Source organism: Salvelinus fontinalis, chromosome 2 (assembly GCF_029448725.1).
Source record: "Salvelinus fontinalis isolate EN_2023a chromosome 2, ASM2944872v1, whole genome shotgun sequence".
NCBI lineage: Eukaryota > Metazoa > Chordata > Actinopteri > Salmoniformes > Salmonidae > Salvelinus > Salvelinus fontinalis.
The window spans coordinates 56678535-56701537 of record NC_074666.1 but is presented as its reverse complement, the minus strand read 5'-3'; the positions used below and the strand labels follow the sequence as shown (position 1 = coordinate 56701537).

Sequence of the window (23003 nt, the reverse complement as noted above, 5' to 3'; positions counted from 1 at the left end):
TCCCTTTTCCATGTATAGCCCAATTTAATCGCTACAGTTCCAGTGAATCTAGTGGAGGGCAGTCACAGACAGGACAAGAGTGGACTCTTACTGTGCTACTTGAGGATATCTTGATGTCATGGCATGATGGGCCATCACTCACTGCCACTAATTGTGGTCAGTGATGGTTGGGGGCTACCCATTCATGGTGGATGTGGACAGATACCTGACATGCATGCTTGAGATCAAGCATGTATGCACTACACACACATTATTTCAAAAAAGCTCACTGAACACTCCTTTCCTTGTAAAATAATTTCCAATAAACTTTATTTATTCACAAACTGAGTTCGAAATTGCCATCTTTTTTAACACATACAATAAAAAAAAAAAACATGTCTAAAAGACAGCAATGGCCTGCCCCAGGTCTCCTAGCTACCATCTTTACACAACTTGTTTTCAACAAATGATCGCTGTATAATACAATATTACAATGTGCCCTCAGAATACAGTGGTTGCTTCCATTTTTAGGTTAACTTGTCAAACAGTGCATTCATTATCAATGTCTATACATCTCTATTTTCAGAAGATGAGTCATATAGATAATATAAAAAAACAGCAGAAAATAAACAATGAAAGGACTAATAGCAACAGCTACACAATTCATTACCTTTTCATAGTTGTATTTTTTTGTTTACAGAAAAAAAGGTGTCTTAAGGCTTATGCTGAATCATATGGATTGTTTAACAGAAAATAACAGGACAGCAGAAAGAAAACAGCAATGACATACTGCCCTTTTGCATCAAACTGAACAAAACACAGATATTCAATTCACCACCATCATTCAAGTCTATTCTTACTACTGCACCAACAAAAATACAATTAAAAGAAAAGTCATGTAAAATAAAGCAAGTGACCAGAAGCTTGTTAGTCTTCCAAAATTCCATCAGTCTGAGGGTGCATTATGAAGACATCCAACAGACACTATGGGAATAGCTGGCATCTCCAGCATTCAGATTATTCACAATGTCTCAGCAACTGGTTCTGGAATGTACTCTGATGGAAGGACAGCATCCATGGCTACCTGAATTAATTGTTATTATTGGTAGTAGTCAAATCATGACCATTGTCAATGAGATTATATATACCCCAGCTCTTCCCATGAGAGAGAAGTCATGTTCCTGAGAGCCCTGCCGATGAAGTATAGCAGGGCTGGGAGTGGAGTGTTGAATGCTGGCGGTAAAGAGGAAAACAGTCTCCAATTAACAACATTTTAATTTTCTTCAATTAGGCTCAAATCTAGTTCTGTACAATCCCTCTCAAAGATACTCGGCGGACACTCTTCTCGATCAGGGTCTTCCTCCCCCTCTTCCCCCTCCTCGTCACTCTCGCTTAGAGGACCAATGCTTGTCCTTCCCAGCACCTCTGGTGAACACGACCCTCTGAAGTCCCCCAAAAAAGGCTCAAAGCCCATGCAAACATCCCCTCCACAAGCCAGCCTCCCACGCTCCATACCACTCAAGGGGTCTGTACTGCGAGTCTGAAAAGACACAAATAGGAGAAACATTTGAGAGAACAAGGCCTTGTTTACACATGTATCATCCCTCTCTAGAAAAGACAAGAGCGGTCTACATTCAAACCACATATTCTTTGTTCATGATACAGAAATAGGTAAAGGGTTGTTCCATATGATTTCAATCATTCTGACTGCACCCCTTTTTGATTTGAACGAAACCTTCCATACATGTTTGCCCATGGTAGAAGTGGTCAGAAAGTTACTTTTTTGGACCTGAATGGCAAAACATTCAGGAGATAGATGTGCTCAAAGTTGACCCATTTTGCATACCTCACCCTACCATGATACATCCATGTCTTCATGACCGAAAAAGACAAACGTTTGAGTTTGTTATCATTCGAAAGCATACAAACAGGGTTGTCAAACTATTTGATAATTTCTTTACATAAATTAGATAAATTACCTAAAAACCCATCTCAATCAATGAGAGAAAACTTGAAATATACAAGATGGCGGCGTACACATTGTCAGATTTCTTCATGGAGCAAAAAATATATTTTAATAGTTTGCTAAATTCAATTTTCTACGGACAGCCTGCAACTAGACAAGGACATTTTATTAAACTCCTGTTTCCACAAATCGAGGATGAAGACAGTACCGCCAAGGTTGGTCGAAAATTCTCTGTGCTACACCAAACAGTACCTAATCTGTAACTCCCAGTATAATGGATACCCATTTTTTGGGGTTAGAAATCACAATATCTGGTGTTACAATCTGTAGCTAATGTTTTGGCTGATAAATGAACTAAAACATGAATAAAATTGTAATTTCTACTTTCAAACGGTACCACAAAGATGGTTGAAGGTACACACATCAGATAACGTTGACTTGAGTGGGAATATCCATTGTTTTAAATTAAACTGTCAATCTTCCATAGGAAACCTATTGAAATCATAGAAATATAACAGAATATAGATTTTAATTCATGTTGACATTCAACGGTGGGTGGACTGGTGGTCATCTTTCTGGTAGTAATTGAAACTTAGAATAAAAACATGAGCTGGCGCACACCCAGAGAAAATTATTTTATGTAGAAGTGCTGAGTAAAATGGCAAATAAACTATAAGCTATAAACATAAAGAGAGTTGCACACTATATATAAACTCCCAGTAATTTATTGGGTAAATCACCAACGTTTCGGCATCGCTGTGCCTTCAGAGTAATGTCATAAATGCTTGAACCAGGTTATGTAGACAAACAGTGCAATTAGTGCAACCAATGACAGTTGTGTCATAACTATTAAGTTCATTAGAATGAACTGAGGGAAACTTTAAAAAGCAAAACAATAGTTTATAGCATATATTAGGCTATTGTTATATGGAAACAATTCAATATTGTACATAGTATTAGCATCAACATCGTTTAATTCAATTTCACCTATTCAGTATATTTAATTGTTTCCTATTTCATAATTTTTTTTGTTACATGTAATCTTTTGGTTAAACTATAATTCATAATAAGCATCATCAACAGGGGGAACATATTGGGTGTATGCTGATAAGCTGTAGAAAGAATATATCAATTTATAAGACTTGTGAACAATTCTCTCTTATGAACAAGGGCCTGAGATAAAAATCAATATTCAGACCACTAGGGGTCAATGTTTTTAGACAGGATATCCAGTAAGCCTCCCTTTGTAGTAGTAGGATCTCAATGTTACCTCCTATCCTTGGTAGAGCAACATGCTCAATGCCTTGTGTATTTGAGGGATGAGATAAGATGGATAGCTTCAACAAAGTGAGCTGCTACTGGATAGTCAATGTTCTTACACCTGATTGAGCTGTGTTCAGCTAAGTGTTGTTTTAATTGTTCTTTAATTTGTCCTACGTAGGCTTTCCCACATGAACAGGTGATGAGATAGATACTCGCTTGGTCTTGCATGAGATGATACCCCTAACAGGGATTTTTAAACCTGGATGTTTTTATAGTGATATTGCACTGTGCGCATGAGCCACATTTGTAGTTCCCATTTGGAATGGGTGTCAAGAGTGTCTGGTGGGCTCAGGGTACAGGTCAGATCTGAGCAAGCCATCTCCAATATTGCGACCACCCTTATAGACCACCGAGTGGGGGTTCCTTGAACAGGTGTGCGATATTCTTGTCCGATTGCAGAATATGCCAGTGCTTTTTCAGGATTGCTTTCATTTTCACCAAACACTTGGTGCAAAACACTGTTGCGCTGTTTTTCTTCTTTGGTTGAGTTAAGCAATTCCTCTCTTGGTTTTTGAGATATTTTCATCATTGCCGCATTAAGAGTTTTGTCCTTGTAGCCTCTCAATGAAATTATCTGTCTTTTTTTTTTTAGCATTGCTGTCAAAATCTGTCTGGTGGCCACAGATTCGTTTAACCCTACATAACTGGCTATATGGTAGACCATTCATGAGGGAAAGGGAATGCATACTATCCGCACATAGCAGGGTGTTGCGGTCTCTGGGCTTTATGTATAAGTCTGTGTGTAATGCATCACTCTTTGATGATCCATAAGTACCAGTAGTATACTTTTCTCTCATCAGTCTGCATGGTGAATTTGAGGTATTCAGAGCTCTCGTTTAGTAGTTTGTAATTCATTTAGTTCCAGCTTACTTCCTTCCCATAGCACAAAGACATCTATGTATTTCTTCCATAGGAGGCCTTTAGAAAGTAGGGGGTGTCTATGTTTTGTAAAGGAGTGCTTCCTCAAATTGTCCCACATACATGCTTGCATAGTAATTGAAACGTAAAAATGAAATAAAATGTCAATAGTGTACCTGCTAAATTGCAGTGGTCTGACGGGATAGGTCCATTCTATGAATTCTGTTTGCATGAATTAAATGGCCTCCCACCAGGTATTCAAGAGAATGCCTATTTTACTGTCATCAGTTGAGATGCAGCAATGTAAATATTTTTCAGTGATGAAAACATGGATGACATCTCATGGTAGGGAGGGGTATGCAAAACAGGTCAACTTTGAGCACCTCTATCTCCTAAATATTTTGCCATTCAGGTCCAAAAAGTAACTTTCTGACCCATTCAGGTTTGCTCATGACAGAAGTGAAGGTTTCATTCAAATCTAAAGGGGTGCAGTCAGAAAGTAATTGAACTCTCTAAATCAAATGAAATCAAGTTGATATAACTGTTTAGGAAGTGGAAAAATGTAGCATCATATAAAATCTTTGTGATTCTTACAACATGGGCGCAGTAGTTTAGCTAGTTCAGGATTTTCTTTTAAAAAATGTGACAAACAATAGAAACAAGGGTAATATGATGCCACATGTCCCTGAAAATTAAATGGGATAGTATTGTCAACTTGAATATGGCAGGCTTGACTACGAAATACTGTCGGTGTAAGCCTAGTCTCGTATGCCCGACTTAAAAACTCTTGTAATAAGCTCCTCCAATGACTGTGGCCTTTGAAAGAGTATTCTAAACCTAAACAGAACACAACGGTTGTACATATACCACATGTAAATGAGTCAGGGAAAATTAACCTGCAACTTTTAAAATGTAAAGTACCATGTTTTTTTGTTTTTTTTTATGTGAGGGAGTGACTGGGTGAGTGCACTGAAAAGGGACGCCAGACTTTCTTGCAGCTGCATGCAAATTATATGCAAATCCATTCAAGAGTGAGTCTTGGTGTACAGTATAACATTTGCCTGGCATTGCCTACAGGCAGAGCCATTGGCACCCTGCCAATTAACCACACAGAAGAAACAGAAACAGAAGAAAAGACATCTGTGGCCTGGAACGATTGGCAACAAGAACAATAATACACAGGTATGGTCTGTATTCTAAGGATGGAGTTATGGGTGAAAGTTGCCTCTGCATGTCTATTGATGTTATAAAAATAAATAGTCCACCTCGCTGACAAATGGGAATGTTTCTTACAGTACAGTTAGACTGTGGTTTGACAAGCTTAACAAGGATGCTTTCTCAGCCTTAAAGGCAGACTCAGCGATATGACGTCGATGCTTGGGGTGTGGGTGAGTAGTCGGACAAAACGACTATCAAATCAAATTTTATTGGTCACATACACATGGTTAGCAGACGTTATTGCGAGTGTAGCGAAATGCTTGTATCGTAACGGATATGGGACATTTTCTGGATACGATTTTGATCAGAGTATTTTTTGTAATTATCCATAATTGGGGGGGAAAAAATGACATTTCCGGGTACCAGCATGCATCTTTCTCATGTCAGTCAGTCATGTCAGGTTTTACGTGATCTAAATAACTCAACTGGCTAGTTTGCAAAGAGAAGGGTTGGCCGTATGCTCTGATTGGATAGTGAAGTTGTAGCTGTCCACTCGCTTCATAATTTCACCTGATCAATTATTCCTTTGGTCTGATCATTTAGATTGCTGCTGCCTGCTACTATGATGAATTGCATGGTGAAGACGTTTGCTATCAAGCTATCAATGTGCATAATATCTAACAAGCGAGGCAAGGGTATGGGGGAAACAAAATTAGGGATGCACGATATATCGGTGAACATATCGGAATCGACCGATATAGGCAAAAAATTCCAACATCGGTATCGGCTCAATGTCTAGTTTAATGCTGATGTTAAAAACCGATGTCAAAGCTACATTGCATACCTATATAAACGTAGGTACATGAAGTAATAATGCCACGTAAAATTTTGCGCTACATGTGCGACACAGCATTCCTAACCTAGCCCACACAATGTCTGCTGTGTGGATCGAGCAGCCATTTGAAAGAGTGAGAACATTTCAGCGAGACAACTCAAAGGCGAAATCCATTAAAGCCAAGATAATGGAATTCATTTCCCTTGACAATCCACCGGTGGTCTCTGTCGTGGGTGATGTTGGCTTTCACCAACTGGTCGAGCACCGGTACACACTACCAAGTGCTCTATTTTTAGATGTTGCCCTACCGGAGTTACAGAGTTATAGCGTCACTGCTATTAGCGTCACCACATACATACTATGGAACACTGTTTGGGTCTTTGCTTGTCAAAAATATACAGTAGCACTGTCAAAAACGTCTGCAAACAAGATACATCGGCCACGAATGATGCGTTTACAATACCGCGTTGGTAATAAAGCATAATTTGTTCAATCGCAACTTCTGCGGTAGCTAGCTTTAGCTAGGTAGCTAGCTAGCACCAATACAACCAGCCTGAAAACAATGACCAGTAGAAACTGCAGGCATTTTCATTATTCTTAGCAATGATTTAGGAATTCTTGTAAGTATTAGCTAGGTTGCCACTAGTTGTTCACCTATTGAAATTGAACTTAATTTCATAAAAATAAATAGTTAGCCAGCTACTTAACCCTGTTGCCCAAAGCTAACATTATGAGCAACCAGCTAGCTTCATCTGGCTTGTGAGGCTTGAACGGACAATGTGTTGTAAAGCTAGCCACAATAAGGATTAGGCACAAGAGTGGAATTTGCGGTTTGCCTTCAAAAATAAAAGTATGTCATTGACAGTGATGCAAATTTACACAAATAGTAGAATTATGCCATACTTTTATTTAAGGCTAACCGCAAAGTCCACTAATGTGGCTAATCCTTATTGTGGCTAGCTTCACATAGATGGGTCCGACCACCATTAATCAAATAAGAACCATCTTATAAATTAGGATTATTTTAGATGACACCTAGCTATATAGTTAGCTAGCTATAGCAACTGAAACAGATTATGTCGTGTTATTTGACGTGTATCTTTTTTCCCTCACACAAAGACCCAAACAGCGTTCCACAGAAATCCTGGTTGAGAATGAAACGACTGAACAACGAAACAGGACAGTAAGTAAGTGAAAGAAATAGGTTTTGATTAGGTTTTACTGGTAATGGGGACATACGTAAATCCCAACAAAATAACTTTTTGGTCAGTGTGGTGTGTGTGTGTGTAACCTTTAACTAGGCAAGTCAGGTAAGAACACATTTTTATTTACAATGACGGCCCGAACGATGCTGGGCCAATTGTGCGCCGCTCTAGGGGACTCCCAATCACGGCCGGATGAGATTCAGCCTGGATTTGAACCAGGGACTGTAGTGACGCTGAGATGCAGTGCCTTAGACCGCTGCGTCCATGTGTGTGTTAACTATTTAACTGTACTAGAATGCTTAAAATGCCGCTAAAATTTTAAATATCAGTATCGGTTATCTTGGCAAGAAATGATTGGATATCGGCACTGGCCAAAAATGTAATATCGGTGCATCACTAGAAAAAATATTAAACAGTGATGCGTATTCTGACTGAGTGACAGCAAACTTGGCTGCCTGCTGCAATTGAGGACATACACATTTTTGCAGTGAGAACGTGCAGGAAGCTATTTTGCCAACATATACTTAGCATATTAACACTTTTGTTTTTCCCGATCACAAGTATCATCCAATTTACAGATAATTTACAGATACGACTAGGAGAACGTTCATGTTGGCACAACTCTAGTAGATGCAGAAAGTAAACAGCAGTGGGTCAATTTCCGCAACAGTAGGGAAGTGGATATTCGACCAGCAGAACAAACATTTAAGATTAGGCATAAGGGTCTAATTTAATGAAGGTTAAAGGTCAACTCAGCAATATGACGTAGGTGCACAAAGTAAACAGCATAGTGGGTTAATTTCCACAACAACTGGGGGGGGTTTTAGTGCAAGGCTCAACTCTTCCGCTGTTTTGGTGCCCTGGCTACCCATGTCCATGCGCAGATACTGTGTGTGACTGTATGAGCGCAAAGTCATGCATCTTGCTTATCTCAATATCTGCAGTGCAGCTCGTGGCAACGTCATTTTGCTGAGTCTACTTTTAAAGAAATAGTTCACCCAAATTACACATTGGTTTTCTTACCCGGTATGCAGTCTACGGACAATGTATGACAGGAATCCATGCTTTGGTTTTGTTTCCGAATGCTAACGTTCTAGGCTTTGTGGCACAAATCCCATGCATTGCTGTCATACCTTGTCCATAGACTGCTTACAGGGTAAGGAAACCAGTATTCCATTTTGTATCCAACTATCACTTTAACCTTCAAATTAACAACTTTCCTCTGGCTAGCAGATGGCATGTTCCACCACTAATCTACATACGGCAACCATTTCAATTCATTTCCTGACCCTTAATGATTTTTTGTTTACCTGAGTCATCTTGGTGAAATCCAGTACTGGCCGGGCAAATGGTCTGTCTGGGTCACGGCGTCGCTTCAGTCCCGGTTTGAGAAGGAGCAGGTCACAGGGCTGTGAGTGGCAGCGAGGGAGCTGAGGGGGGATGGCCCGGCGAAGAGAGGACGGGGTGCTGCAGGCAGAGGAGGGCAAAGCAGGCACAGCCGGAGGGGGTGCTGCACAATGGGGTGGAACTGGAGGCGGGGGCAGGAACTGGGCGGCAGCCTCTCTGATAAGGACAGGTGACAGAGAGAAGCGTCGCTGTGGAGGAAGGGGAGGGTGGAGCGGGGACGGAGAGGAGCATGATGATGGGGAGTGGAAGAAACAGCAACAGGCGCCTCCTCCAGCAGTGTCACTGGGGTCCCATGGGAAATTCCAGGGCAGTGGGGAGTCAGGAGAGAGAGCAATGCTAAAGAATGTGGGGCTTGAAGAAGAGTGTAGTGAAGAGGTTAGAGATGAGCTAGGAGCACGAAGCGGACAAGGCCCCCCGGCTACCCCTCCACTGTGGCATTGACGATTCACAGGTGTCCAGACCCTCGAAGCGCTGGGCCGCCAGGTGTAACGGCAGCATGAAAGGTCCTCTGGCACGGACAGTGAACGACAGTGGCGTTTGGGGGGTGGCGGGGGGGGAGGGGGTGCACTTGGAAAAGACAGGTCTGTCACTGAGGTGCTTGGGACCAGGGGCCGGTGCAGGGCTTCCCCCTCTGCCAGGCGAGTTTCGGGGGGAACCAGAGGGACAGGGCAGGGGGGGAAGCTGGAGCTCAGCACACCCTGCAGGCCAGGCTTGGAGGGAGGGCAGAGCTGCCAATAACCACTCTCTATTAGGGAGAAGGAGAAAGATGATACCATAAACTAGAGCTGGAATGATTAACCAAAAATGTCGACATCAAACAAACTGACCACTTATCATATACATTTTACAATACCAGAGAAAATGTGAAGTTTGAAAAGAGTCTGCTAATTTGGGCAATTCCTTACGGGACATTTGATAACTACTACAATCAAAGTAGTAGTAGCAGTTACAAGTATACAAACATAACTATGGTGCACATTAATGTGAGACTTATCGTTCTATTTATTGTTTGAAATCCATATCATAATAAATATACTGAATTTTGTCCATATCGCCCAGCTCTAACATTAATAGAAACTACTGTTGAGGTTCCTTTAATACAATAATATGTGAGAAAATCTAAGAAAAGCAATTAATTCCTGATACAAATGTAGTTGCAGCTTGCTCTTGACAATGACAGCGGCCCCGAAGCCAATTTCCTGCAATTCTATCCATTTTACCATGGGGTTTTGAACTGTGTATTTAAATAATGTGTTCTCGACATATAAACGTTGTTGCTCATTCTAATATTTCTACAGTGTGACTATAAATGAGAACTCGTTCTCAACTGGCCTACCTGGTTAAATAAAGGTGAAAAAAATAAAAAACACCCCATATTTATTTATATACTGGATTCTTGACATAGCTTACTTAGGGCTGGGTGATATGGCCAAAATATTATATCACAGTATTTTATTTATTACGGTACAACGGCATTTAATGTTTTTAATAATAAAATATCTGCATTTGCTTTATGAGTAGTGCGTGACCCTAGGGTGGCAACAAACACATTCTAAGTGATTTCAATGGGTCTTTCTCCATTCTGATTGAACAGTATAAAACAATTCAACACCAAGTGTCATAATTTTCCATTTCTGCATTTGAGATCATTTCCACACTGCCATGTAGGGCAGCACGATATGGGCAAGTAATCTGGGCCTTATTTTAACCAAATGTTGCAATTTGACTTGCGATTTAGAGCAAAACACTTGCGTTAACTGTTGGAATCATGGGAATAGAATGTCTATTCTAATTACATAGTTAGAATATAATAGTGGGCACTTTTAATACAGTGTTGTTTGACATGACAACGAATGAAAATGCCAGGGAGGAGTTATTGTGACAGGGTAGAAACTAATGTGTTGATAGGTGTTTCCTAGGGGACCCTATAATCTTTGGCTACATTGAATGTTTTCTCTTAGCTACTTCATGTAGATAACATTCTTGCTTTGTGTTTACCTCTTTAATTTAGAAGACACTGTTGCACAAACAACATGCTGATTACGTCTACGCAATCACTGGTATTATCAGACTGCATTAGCTAGCTAGCGATTAGCATTAGCGGCTAAAAAGATTTAGGAACACATTGCTAAGAAAAGACAAACTAGCTGTTTACAGATGTAACAAACACAAGCTAATAGTGTAACTATAGAATGCTAGTAGATTTATATTAAGAAGCAAAGTGACAACTGCATCGTTGTTATCAACTGTGTTGCATATGCTGCATTAACCATGCAGACTGAAGGCAAGTGTCTCTTAATTGTGGAACATCAAATGCACTCTTTAAGTGACAGGTGTCCGTGGCTAGGTCTGTGTGGAAAGCAGCATAGAGTGGAGAGATGACTCCAGTAGCGAAGTAAACTATAAAGGGACGCTACACATTGCGTATCACATTTAACAAACCAAACATTCAAATACCGGTACAGAAGGTAAAGTAAAAACCCAAACCAGTCCGTGCATCAATACCTGTATATAGCAAAAAACGGTATACCGCCCAGCCCTAAGCTTACTCTAATAAACTCAGCAAAAAGAAACTGACCTTTTTCAAGATAATTCGTAAAAATCCAAATAACTTCACAGATCTTCATTGTAAACGGTTTAAAACGCTTTCCCATGCTTGAACCATAACAATTAATGAACATGCACCTGTGGAACGGTCATTAAGACACTAACAGCTTACAGGCGTAGGCAATTAAGGTCACAGTTATGAAATCTTAGGACACTAGAGGCCTTTCTACGGACTCTGAAAAACACCAAAAGAAAGATGCCCAGGGACCCTGCTGAGAGAGGCTGGACTGAGGGCTTGTAGGCTTGTTTTAAGGCATGTCCTCACCAGACATCACCAGCAAAAACGTCACCTATGGGCACAAACCCACCGTCGCTGGACCAGACAGGACTTGCAAAAAGTGCTCTTCAAGTGACGAGTCGCGGTTTTGTCTCACCAGAAGGGTGATGGTCGGATTCACGTTTATAGTCTAAGGAATGAGCATTACACCGAGGCCTGTACTCTGGAGAGGGATTGATTTGGAGGTGGAGGGTCCGTCATGGTCTGGGGTGGTGTATCACAGCATCATCGAACTGAGCTTGTCGTCATTGCATGCAATCTCAACACTGTGCATTACAGGGAAGACACCCTCCTCCCTCATGTGGTACCCTTCCTGCAGACTCATCCCTCCAGCATGCCAATGCCACCAGCCTTACTGCTCGTTCTGTGCGTGATTTCCTGCAAGACAGGATTGTCAGTGTTCTGCCATGGCCAGCGAAGAGCCCGGATCTCAAACCCATTGAGCACGTCTGGGACCTGTTAGATCGGAGGGTGAGGGCTAGGGCCATTCCCCCCAGAAATGACCGGGAACTTGCAGGTGCCTTGGTGGAAGAGTGGGGTAACATCTCACAGCAAGAACTGGCAAATCTGGTGCAGTCCATGAGGAGGAGATGCACTGCAGTACTTAATGCAGCTGGTGGCCACACCAAATACTGACTGTTACTTTTGATTTTGACCCCCACTTTGTTCAGGGACACATTCCATTTCTGTTAATCACATGTCTGTGGAACTTGTTCAGTTTATGGTCTCAGTTGTTTAATCTTATGTTAACACATATTTACACATGTTAAGTTTGCTGAAAATAAAATGCAATTGACAGTGAGTGGATGTTTCTTTTTTTGCTGAATTTATATCTACTGCTGTACACAGTGCATTCGGAAAGTATTCAGACCACTTGCCCTTTTCCACATTTTGTTACTTTATAGCCTTCCTCTAAAATGAAACATTTCTTTCCTCAAACGACACACAATACCATGTAACTACAAAGCGAAAACAGATTTTTAGAAATTCTTGCAATGTATAAATGTTTTTTTTAACAGAAATAGTTTAGTTACACAAGTATTAAGACCCTTTGCTGTGAGACTCGAAACTGAGCTCAGGTGCATCCTGTTTCCATTGATCATCATTGAGATCTTTCTACAACTTGATTGGAGTCAACCTGTGGTAAATTACATTGATTGGACAGGATTTAGAAAGGCATACACCAGTCTATATAAGGTCTAACAGCATGTCAGAGCAAAAACCAAGCCATGAGGTCGAAGGAATTGTCTGTAGAGCTCCGAGACAGGATTGTGTCAAGGCACAGATCTGGGGAAGGGTACAAAAACATTTCTGCAGCATTGAAGGTCCCCATGAAAACAGTGGCCTCCATTATTAAATGGTAGAGGTCCGTAACCATCAAGACTCTTCCTAGAGCTGGTTGACTGGCCAAACTGAGCAATCGGAGAAGGGCCTTGGTCAGGAAGGTGACCAAGAACCCAATGGTCACTCTGGCAGAGCTCCTCTGTGGAGATGGGAGAACCTTCTAGAAGGACAACCATCTCTACAGCACTCCACCTTTATGTTAGGGTGGCCAGACAGAAGCCACTCCTCAGTGGCAAAAGGCACCTAAAGGACTCTCAGCTCATGAGAAACAAGATTCTCTGATCTGATGAAACCAAGATGGAACTCTTTGGCCTGAATGCCAAGTGTCACATCTGGAGGAAACCTGGCACCATCCCTACAGTGAAGCATGGGTGTCAGCATCATGCTGTGGGGATGTTTTTCAGAGTTAGGGACTTGAAGACTACTCAGGATCTACACAAAGATAAACGGAGCAAAGTACAGAGAGATCGTTGATGAAAACCTGCCTTAGAGCGCTCAGGAGCGCAGAGTACGGTGAAGGTTCACCTTCCAACAGGACAACGACGCTAAGCACACAGCCAAGACAACGCAGGACTGTGTTCGGGACAAGTTTCTGAATGTCCTTGAGTGGCCAAGCCAGAGCCCAGACTTGAACACAATCCACCATCTCTGGACAGATCTGAAAATAGCTGTGCAGCGACGCTCTCCATCCAACCTGACAAAGCTTGAGGAGCTGCAGAGAAGAATGGGAGAAACTCCCCAAATATAGGTGTGCCTAGCTTGTAGCATCACACCCAAGAAGACTCAAGGTTGTAATCGCTGCCAAAGGTTCTTCAACAAAGTACAGAGTTAAGTGTCTGAATACCTAAATGTGATTTCAGTTTAAGTACATTTGGGAAAAAACAATTAAAAACAGTTTTTGCTTTGTCATTATGGGGTATTGAATGTATCTTGATGAAGGTAAAATAACAATTTAAACAATTTTAGAATAAGGCTGTAACATAACAAAATGTGGAAAGTCAAGGGTTCGGAATAATTTCCGACCGCACTGTATTGCTGAGTCTACCTTTAAGAAGACTCCCTTTGCATGATCAGCCTGAGAAGATACATATGTGCAATAGATCACGTGATGTGGTTTCCTGTTTAACAACCTATACAAACATTTCCTTTCTGTCATTTGGAATTCACTTCCATTAGTCTGTGCTCTTATCAACAGTGCAAAGCCAAAAGGTACAATGCAAGACATTGTTTCACTTGTACATACTCACCAGGCATCAATCCATCTGTAGGCCAGCAAATTCCTAGGTTGTTGGGGTCCAGCAGAAACTGGAAGACAGACATGTTCATTGAGGAACAAAAGCACAGGAAAAAAATTCCGAACGGCTCAAATGACAGAAAGAGACATAAATGGTTATGAAGCTGAGCACTGTTACAATCAAGACAAGGACATGCAAGCAGAGTCTTAGGCTGACACATATGTGGGCTCCCGAGTGGTGCATCGGTCTAAGGCACTGCATCTCAGTGCTAGAAGCATTACTACAGACCCTGGTTTCGATCCAGGGCTGTATCACAACCGGCCGTGATCGGGAGTCCCATAGGGCGCCGCACAATTTGCCAAGCGTCGTGCAGGTTAGGGGAGGGTTTGGTCATTATTGTAAAATAAGAATTTGTTCTTGACTGCAAATCAAATTTTATTAGTCATATGCGCTGAATACAACAAGTGTAGACCTTACAGTGAAACGCTTACTTGGGAGCCCCTAACCAGCAATGCAGTTTAAAAATACATACAAATAAACATTAAAAAACATAAGAAATAAAAGTAACAAGAAATTAAAGAGCAGCAGTAAAATAACAATGCAAGACTATATAAAGGAGGGGGTACTGGTACAGCGTAGAGGTCGACCGATTAATTAGGGCCGATTTCAAGTTTTTCTAACAATCGTTAATCGTTATTTTTTGACACCGATTGTGGCCAAATCTTTTCTTCTTTTTTTTAACACCTTTATTTATCTAGGCAAGTCAGTTAAGGACACATTCTTATTTTCAATGACAGCCTAGGAACGGTGGGTTAACTGCCTTGTTCAGGGGCAGAATGACAGATTTTGACCTTGTCAGCTCCGGGATTCGTTTTTGCAACCTTCCGGTTACTAGTCCAACGCTCTAACCACCTGCCTTACATTGCACTCCAAGAGGAGCCTGCGTGGCAAGCCGACTACCTATTACGCGAGGGCAGCAAGAAGCCAAGGTAAGTTGCTAGCTAGCATTAAACTTATCTTGTAAAAAACAATAAATCTTAACATAATCACTAATTAACTACACATGGTTGATGATATTACTAGTTTATCTAGCGTGTCCTGCGTTGTATATAATCGATGCGGTGCCTGTTAATTTCTCATCGAATCACAGCCTAACGGGCGATGATTTAACAAGCGCATTCGCGAAAAAAGCACTGTCGTTGCACCAATGTGTAACTAAGAGGTTGACCAATAATTCGAAATGGCCGATTAATTAATGCCGATTTCAAGTTTTCATAACAATCGGAAATCGGTATTTTTGGACACTTTTTTTTTACCCCTTTATTTAACTAGGCAAGTCAGTTAAGAACACATTCTTATTTTCCATGATGGCCTAGGAACGGTGGGTTAACTGCCTTGTTCAGGGGCAGAACGACAGATTTTTACCTTGTCAGCTCGGGGATTCAATCTTGCAACCTTACGGTTAACTAGTCAAACGCTCTAACCACACGCTTTACATTGCACTTCAGGCAGGACGCAGGAGCCTGCCTGTTACGCGAATGCAGTAAGAAGCCAAGGTAAGTTGCTAGCTAGCATGAAACTTATCTTATAAAAAACAATCAATCATAATCACAAGTTAACTACACATGGTTGATGATTTTACGAGTTTATCTAGCATGTCCTGCGTCGCATATAATCGATGCGGTGCGCATTCACGAAAAAGGACAGCCGTTGCTCCAACGTGTACCTAACCATAAATATTAATGCCTTTCTTGAAATAAATACACAAAAATATATTTTTAAACCTGCATATTTAGTTAATATTGCCTGCTAACATGAATTTATTTTAACGAGGGAAAATGTGTCACTTCTCTTGCAACAGAGTCAGGGTATATGCAGCAGTTTGTGCCGCCTGGCTCATTGCGAACTGTGTGAAGACTATTTCTTCCTAACAAAGACAGCCAACTTCGCAAAACGGGGGATGATTTAACAAAAGCGCATTTGCGAGAAAAAAAAACACAATCGTTGCACGACTGTACCCAACCATAAACATCCATGCCTTAAAATCAATACACAGAAGTATATATTTTTAAACCTGCATATTTAGCTAAAAGAAATCCAGGTTAGCAGGCAATATTAACCAGTTGAAATTGATTCACTTCTCTTGCGTTCATTGCACACAGAGTCAGGGTATATGCAACAGTTTGGGCCACCTGGCTCGTTGCAAACTAATTTGCCAGAATTTTACGTAATTATTACATAACATTGAAGGTTGTGCAATGTAACAGGAATATTTAGACTTATGGATGCCACCCATTAGACAACATACGGAACAGTTCCATATTGGCTAGCTAGTTAGCGGGGTGCGCGCTAATAGCGTTTCAATCGGTGACGTCACTCGCTCTGAGACCTTGAAGTAGTTGTTCCCCTTGCTCTGCAAGGGCCGCGGCTTTTGTGGAGCGATGGGTAACGATGCTTCGAGGGTGGCTGTTGTCAATGTGTTCCTGGTTCGAGCCCAGGTAGGGGTGAGGAGAGGGATGGAAGCTATATTGTTACACTGGCAATACTAAAGTGCCTATAAGAACATCCAATAGTCAAAGTATATGAAATACAAATGGTAGAGAGAAATAGTCCTATAATTCCTATAATAACTACAACCTAAAACTTCATACCTGGGAATATTTTAGACTCATGTTAAAAGGAACCACCAGCTTTCATATGTTCTCATGTTCTGAGCAAGGAACTTAAACGTTAGCTTTTTTTAAATGGCACATATTGCACTTTTACTTTCTTCGCCAACACTTTATTTTTGCATTATTTAAACCAAATTGAACATGTTTCATTATTTATGAGGCAAAAATTATTTTATTGATGTATTATATTAAGTTAAAATAAGTGTTCATTCAGTATTGTTGTAATTGTCATTACAAATAAATTATACATTTTTAAAATTTGGGGGGAAAATTAAAGTGTTTTAAAAAAATGTTTTTTATTATTATTATGATTTTTTTTTATATTATTATAACTATTTTATTTTTATTTTATTTTTTATTATTATTATTATTATTATTATTATTTTTTTTTTTAAATCGGCCGATTAATCGGTATCAGCTTTTTTTGGTCATCCAATAAATCGGTATCGGCGTTGAAAATTCATAATCGGTCGACCTCTAGTACAGAGTCAATGTGCAGGGGCACCGGTTAGTCGAGGTAATATGTACATGTAGGTAGAGCTATTAAAGTGACTATGCATAAATAACAGAGTAGCAGCGGTGTAAAGGGGGAAGAATGCAAATAGTCTGGGTAGCCATTTGATTAGATGTTCAGGAGTCTTATGGCTTGGGGGTAAGAGCTGTTTAGAAGCTTCTTGGACCTAGAATTGGCATACCGGTACCGCTTGCCGTGCGGTAGCAGAGAGAACAGTCTATGACTAGAGTGGCTGGATTCTGACAATTTTTAGGGCCTTCCTCTGACACCGCCTGGCATAGAGGTCCTGGATGGCAAGAAGCTTGGCCCCAATGATATATTGGGCCATACACAGTACCCTCTGTAGTGCCGTGCGGTCAGAGGCCGAGCAGTTGCCATAACAGGCAGGATGCTCTCAATGGTGCAGCTGTAGAACCTTTTGAGGATATGAAGACCCATGCCAAATCGTTTCAGTCTCCTGAGGGGGAATAGGTTTTGTCGTGCCTTCCTCACGACTGTCTTGGTGTGCTTGGACCATGTTAGTTTGTTGGTGATGTGGACACTTACTCGGTCCTCTTTTCCTGTAGCCCATAATCATCTCCTTTGTGTTGTTCACGTTGAGGGAGAGGTTGTTGTCCTGGCACCACACGGCCAGGACTCTGACCTCCTCCCTATAGGCTGTCTCGTCGTTGTCTGTGATCAGGCCGACCACTGTTGTGTCGTTGGCAAACTTAATGACGGCGTTGGAGTCATGCCAATGCAGTCATGAGTGACCAGGGAGTACAGGAAGGGACTGAGCACGCACCACTGAAGGGCCCCTGTGTTGAGGATCAGCATGGCGGATGTATTGTTACCTACCCTTACCACCTGGGGGCGGACCGTCAGGAAGTCCAGGATCCAGTTGCAGAGGGAGGTGTTTAGTTCCAGGGTCCTTAGCTTATTGATGAGATTTGAGGGCACTATGGTGTGGAACGCTGAGCTGTAGTCAATGAATAGCATTCTCACATAAGTGTTCCTTTTGTCCAGGTGGGAAAGGGCAGTGTGGAGTGCAATGGAGATTGCATCATCTGTGGATCTGTTAGGGCGGTATGCAAATTGGAGTGGGTCTAGGGTTTCTGGGATGATGGTGTTGATATGAGCCATGACCAGCCTTTCAAAGCACTTCATGGCTACAGACGTGAGTGCTACGGGTCAGTGGTCATTTAGGCAGGTTAACTTAGTGTTCTTGGGCACAGGGACTACAGTGGCCTGCTTAAAACATGTTGGTATTACAGACTCAGACAGGGAGAGGTTGAAAATGTCAGTGAAGACACTTGCCAGTTGGACAGCGCATGCTCTCAGTACACGTCCTGGTAATCCGTTTGGCCCTGCGGCCTTGTGAATGTTGACCTGTTTAAAGGTCTTACATCGGCTGCGGAGAGTGATCCCAGTCTTCCGGAACAGCTGGTGCTCTTATGTTTCAGACTTGCCTAGTTAAATAAAGGTTAAATAAAAAACCTTACCACGTTGGGGGCCCTTTGGTGAGCGTTGCCGTCCAGACTATGTTTCTGCAGATGCTCGATCAGTGAAACCATGCATGGTTGCGAGGTGGTGGGCAGTGTTGAGGGGAAGGGGTATGTCCCTCTATCTGTTCTTCCGTCTAATTGTGACTGGCAGAGCTTCTCTGGCACCTCCACTCCTCCTCGGGGCCAGGTTGCCCTGCCCAGTCTCACTGGGACATGGTCATCACTGTAGTCAGCTCACCTGAAGGGTAAAGTCCGACAGCAGGACGGATCAGTGTTACCAAAAGGAAATGACAGGGCAGGGGTTTTCAAAGAGGTGATACCGCTCAAATGGGAAAGCTGTTAATGTTTTAGGACATTTGTAATCACATTTTCATGTTCTGTACAGTTTGCCATATTGCCTTTTGGTAGCCCATCACTTTCTCTATCTTACAGAGTAGACAAATTAAGCCTAGATGTCAAAATGGGGTCTTTTCCAGACCTGACATAACTTTAACACATCTTTAGATGCTCAACCACTGACCAAACGTGCTCACTGAGGTGTTCAGACACACCATCTCTGAATGCAGAAATAATGGTGACAGGTGCCTGGGGAACGCAAGTACGACAACTCAAGGGTCAAGGGGACTGTTTTCCAGAGATGGCCTTCCTGATGCCACTCGGGGGGTTATTGAATACCTACTCAAGATCACGAGGCACATGTCCGACAACCAAAAAATTTAACCAAAAACGAACACCTCAACCAGTAACCTTAATTATGGCTACGTGAATTTGAAAAGGGTGCATACTGAGGTCCAATCTGGCAAAGTACCAAGCATGTCATGATCGATCATTAACTGGCATGCTCTTCTTCACTCAATAACAATATTTGCAACGGAACAGATTGAGAAAAAGCTTCTTAGCTAGCTAACGTTTGATAGCTACCATTTTGATAAGGACATTTGGAAAGCCAGAATGATGGCTACATAACTAGTTTATATCAAATGATGGTATCCTTGCTGTCCATTACAAACCTTTCAAATGAGCAATGTGTGGTAGCGAGCTATTCATTAACAATTATTATATCATATTTTTTAAGGTCGGTCTAAACCCCTATACAGAATATGAAGCCTTCACTTAGCTAGCTCAGTCAAGATGACTAACGTTAGAAATAGCAAGCCGCACTGACAATATGATGCTAGCTAGCTCGGTTAGCTAACGCAAATCGTAATTTGTATGGTTAGCAAGGAAGCTAGCTTAGCGTACATCCCTTTAACCGATTATGCAGACTTGCGGACACATCCACACAAAAACATAGTTTGTTAGTCTGTAATAAACAAATGAATTATTACCCCCTACCCGATTACATCACTAGCTGTCGAGACTCGCTAGCTATTATTGCATGCATTTCTTGCTACTACAGCCTTGGACCGCTGTGCCATGTCTAGGACGCGTGCTTGAAAAACACGGCCATGCATTTTATAATGCAGTGAGACATTTCAGATAAATAAAACTGCTATCAATAACTTTTGTTTGTAACGGCTACTCGATTAAAATGTCGTTCTTACCTCGACCAACACCACCGGACACCAGGCCTTACAAGGGTTAAACGCTGCTCGTGAAGGATAAACCAATTTGGAGCCTGTGCAGCACGCGACTGGCAGCCAGGTTAGTATCTGTATTTCCGATATTATTGACCTATTAAAAAGCATAACATGTACCAGAACCTTGGTTGATTACAATATTTGGAGCATAAAATTAACGTCATAATCAACGTACCATTGAAATATACAAGACATATCAATCTTAGACAAAATAGTACAGCGTACAATTCAGTCGTCCATTTAAAATAAATTAAAAACGTTCAAACCTGTGAGCGAATTGAATTTATAAATAGGGGGCGCCCAAGCAGTGGGCGCATTCGATGATAATTCAAACAAAAGATTGAAGTAGCTGACGTGCAATAGTGTCTAATTTTAAAAGAGCAGACAAAAACATTTTTTTAAAGGATGTCAAATCGCAAGATTTCATTAATTGTTGAAAATGGCACACCTTTGACTGAACTGACGTAAGGTTATTAGATGGCTATAAAGTGTGGTACTTGTAGTTCGCTACTCATTCGGATCAATTGTTTACTTGACAAATTGATAGGCCCTGGAACCATTTTAAAGTCACGCCTTAACACTGGAATATGTCACTTTTCATATATATATATATATATCATCCTACCGTACGACGTATTGGTGAGGCAAGTACAAGAAATCGCATATACCGTTATCTGGTGGATGCTTTGAATACTGAAGTTAGCGTTGCATGTTGGACGGGCCAAATGAAAGCGCAAAAACGTTAAGACCTCCGCGCTATCCCCCCAATCCCGGAGACCCATTAAGTCAGGAAAGCTAACTTCGCGGACATTGCCTACATTTCAAATTAACATTGGATAAATCTCCTGAGAATTGTGTGTGAAAAAAGTCCAATCTTTATTCATTTCGCTTCGCATCAGTACTCCGGTTGTAACAAATGACAATTCAGAAAAACAAAATAAGAAACCAACAAAAAAGTGATAGCATCAACATTCTGTTTTTAGAAAAACAGTGAGGTAGGTAGGAGAGATGAGACAGTAGAGCCTGAGAGTCCGCTGGGTCGCAGACTGGCGAACACGGTGAAGTGGCTAGTGGGCCAAAAGCAACAAAGCCAAATATGACGTCATTACTCTTTAGAAAGAAAACAGAATTGGGAGGGAAGAGTGTTAGAGGGCTGGGCCATGAAGAAAACCTGACAAATAAATGTAATTGGGACAAGAAAATAAAGTTTAAAAAAATGAAGAATTATACTGGGTCCAAATAAACATCTAGGTAAACTATTTTTTTATTCACCTTTATTTACATAACTAGATAATTTATCGCCCTCCAGGTTCCCTTGGAGAGTTCATCAATGAGCTTGACGCCCTGATAAGTTCCTTTCCTGAGGATGGCTCACCTCTCACAGTTCTGGGTGACTTTAACCTCCCCATGTCTACCTTTGACTCATTCCTCTCTGCCTCCTTCTTTCCACTCCTCTCCTCTTTTGACCTCACCCTCTCACCTTCCCCCCCTACTCACAAGGCAGGCAATACGCTTGACCTCATCTTTACTAGATGCTGTTCTTCCACTAATCTCATTGAAACTCCCCTCCAAGTCTCCGACCACTACCTTGTATCCTTTTCCCTCTCGCTCTCATCCAACACTTCCCACACTGCCCCTACTCGGATGGTATCGCGCCGTCCCAACCTTCGCTCTCTCTCCCCCGCTACTCTCTCCTCTTCCATCCTATAATCTCTTCCCTCTGCTCAAACCTTCTCCAACCTATCTCCTGATTCTGCCTCCTCAACCCTCCTCTCCTCCCTTTCTGCATCCTTTGACTCTCTATGTCCCCTATCCTCCAGGCCGGCTCGGTCCTCCCCTCCTGCTCCGTGGCTCGACGACTCATTGCGAGCTCACAGAACAGGGCTCCGGGCAGCCGAGCGGAAATGGAGGAAAACTCGCCTCCCTGCGGACCTGGCATCCTTTCACTCCCTCCTCTCTACATTCTCCTCTTCTGTCTCTGCTGCTAAAGCCAATTTCTACCACTCTAAATTCCAAGCATCTGCCTCTAACCCTAGGAAGCTCTTTGCCACCTTCTCCTCCCTCCTGAATCCTCCTCCCCCTCCTCCCCCCTCCTCCCTCTCTGCTGATGACTTCGTCAACCATTTTGAAAAGAAGGTCGACGACATCCGATCCTCGTTTGCTAAGTCAAACGACACCGCTGGTTCTGCTCACACTGCCCTACCCTGTGCTTTGACCTCTTTCTCCCCTCTCTCTCCAGATGAAATCTCGCGTCTTGTGACGGCCGGCCGCCCAACAACCTGCCCGCTTGACCCTATCCCCTCCTCTCTTCTCCAGACCATTTCCGGAGACCTTCTCCCTTACCTCACCTCGCTCATCAACTCATCCTTGACCGCTGGCTACGTCCCTTCCGTCTTCAAGAGAGCGAGAGTTGCACCCCTTCTGAAAAAACCTACACTCGATCCCTCCGATGTCAACAACTACAGACCAGTATCCCTTCTTTCTTTTCTCTCCAAAACTCTTGAACGTGCCGTCCTTGGCCAGCTCTCCTGCTATCTCTCTCAGAATGACCTTCTTGAT

The 23003-nt window shown here is 42.0% G+C and overlaps 1 protein-coding gene across 5 annotated transcripts; it reads right to left on the bottom strand.

Annotated features, from left to right (window-relative positions):
* Positions 1–279: 279 nt before the first annotated feature.
* On the bottom strand, positions 280–21527 carry LOC129821767 (protein FAM53C-like). Of its 5 annotated transcripts, none has more exons than XM_055879423.1 (6): positions 21113–21527; positions 20409–20538; positions 18862–19102; positions 14207–14264; positions 8635–9476; positions 280–1519 (listed from the first exon to the last, which is right to left on the bottom strand). In XM_055879423.1, the coding sequence occupies exons 3-6, from the start codon at positions 18931–18933 to the stop codon at positions 1253–1255; spliced, it is 1239 nt and encodes a 412-aa protein (XP_055735398.1). In that variant the 5' UTR covers positions 18934–19102; positions 20409–20538; positions 21113–21527; the 3' UTR covers positions 280–1252. The 5 variants fall into 5 exon arrangements, with proteins under 5 accessions (XP_055735398.1, XP_055735390.1, XP_055735407.1 ...); XM_055879415.1 differs by lacking the exon at positions 21113–21527 and adding an exon at positions 20711–21060; XM_055879432.1 differs by lacking the exon at positions 20409–20538.
* Between the last annotated feature and the right edge of the window lie 1476 nt (positions 21528–23003).

Excerpts from the sequence above, each read along its gene's own strand:
- LOC129821767 (XM_055879398.1), bottom strand. The coding sequence starts at position 18,526 with ATGAAGTGCTTTGAAAGGCTGGTCATGGCTCATATCAACACCATCATC. Across the intron at positions 9,477-14,206 it reads TACAGATGGATTGATGCCTG|AGAGTGGTTATTGGCAGCTC; the intron begins GTGAGTATGTAC and ends TCTCCCTAATAG. Across the intron at positions 1,520-8,634 it reads ATTTCACCAAGATGACTCAG|ACTCGCAGTACAGACCCCTT; the intron begins GTAAACAAAAAA and ends GTGTCTTTTCAG.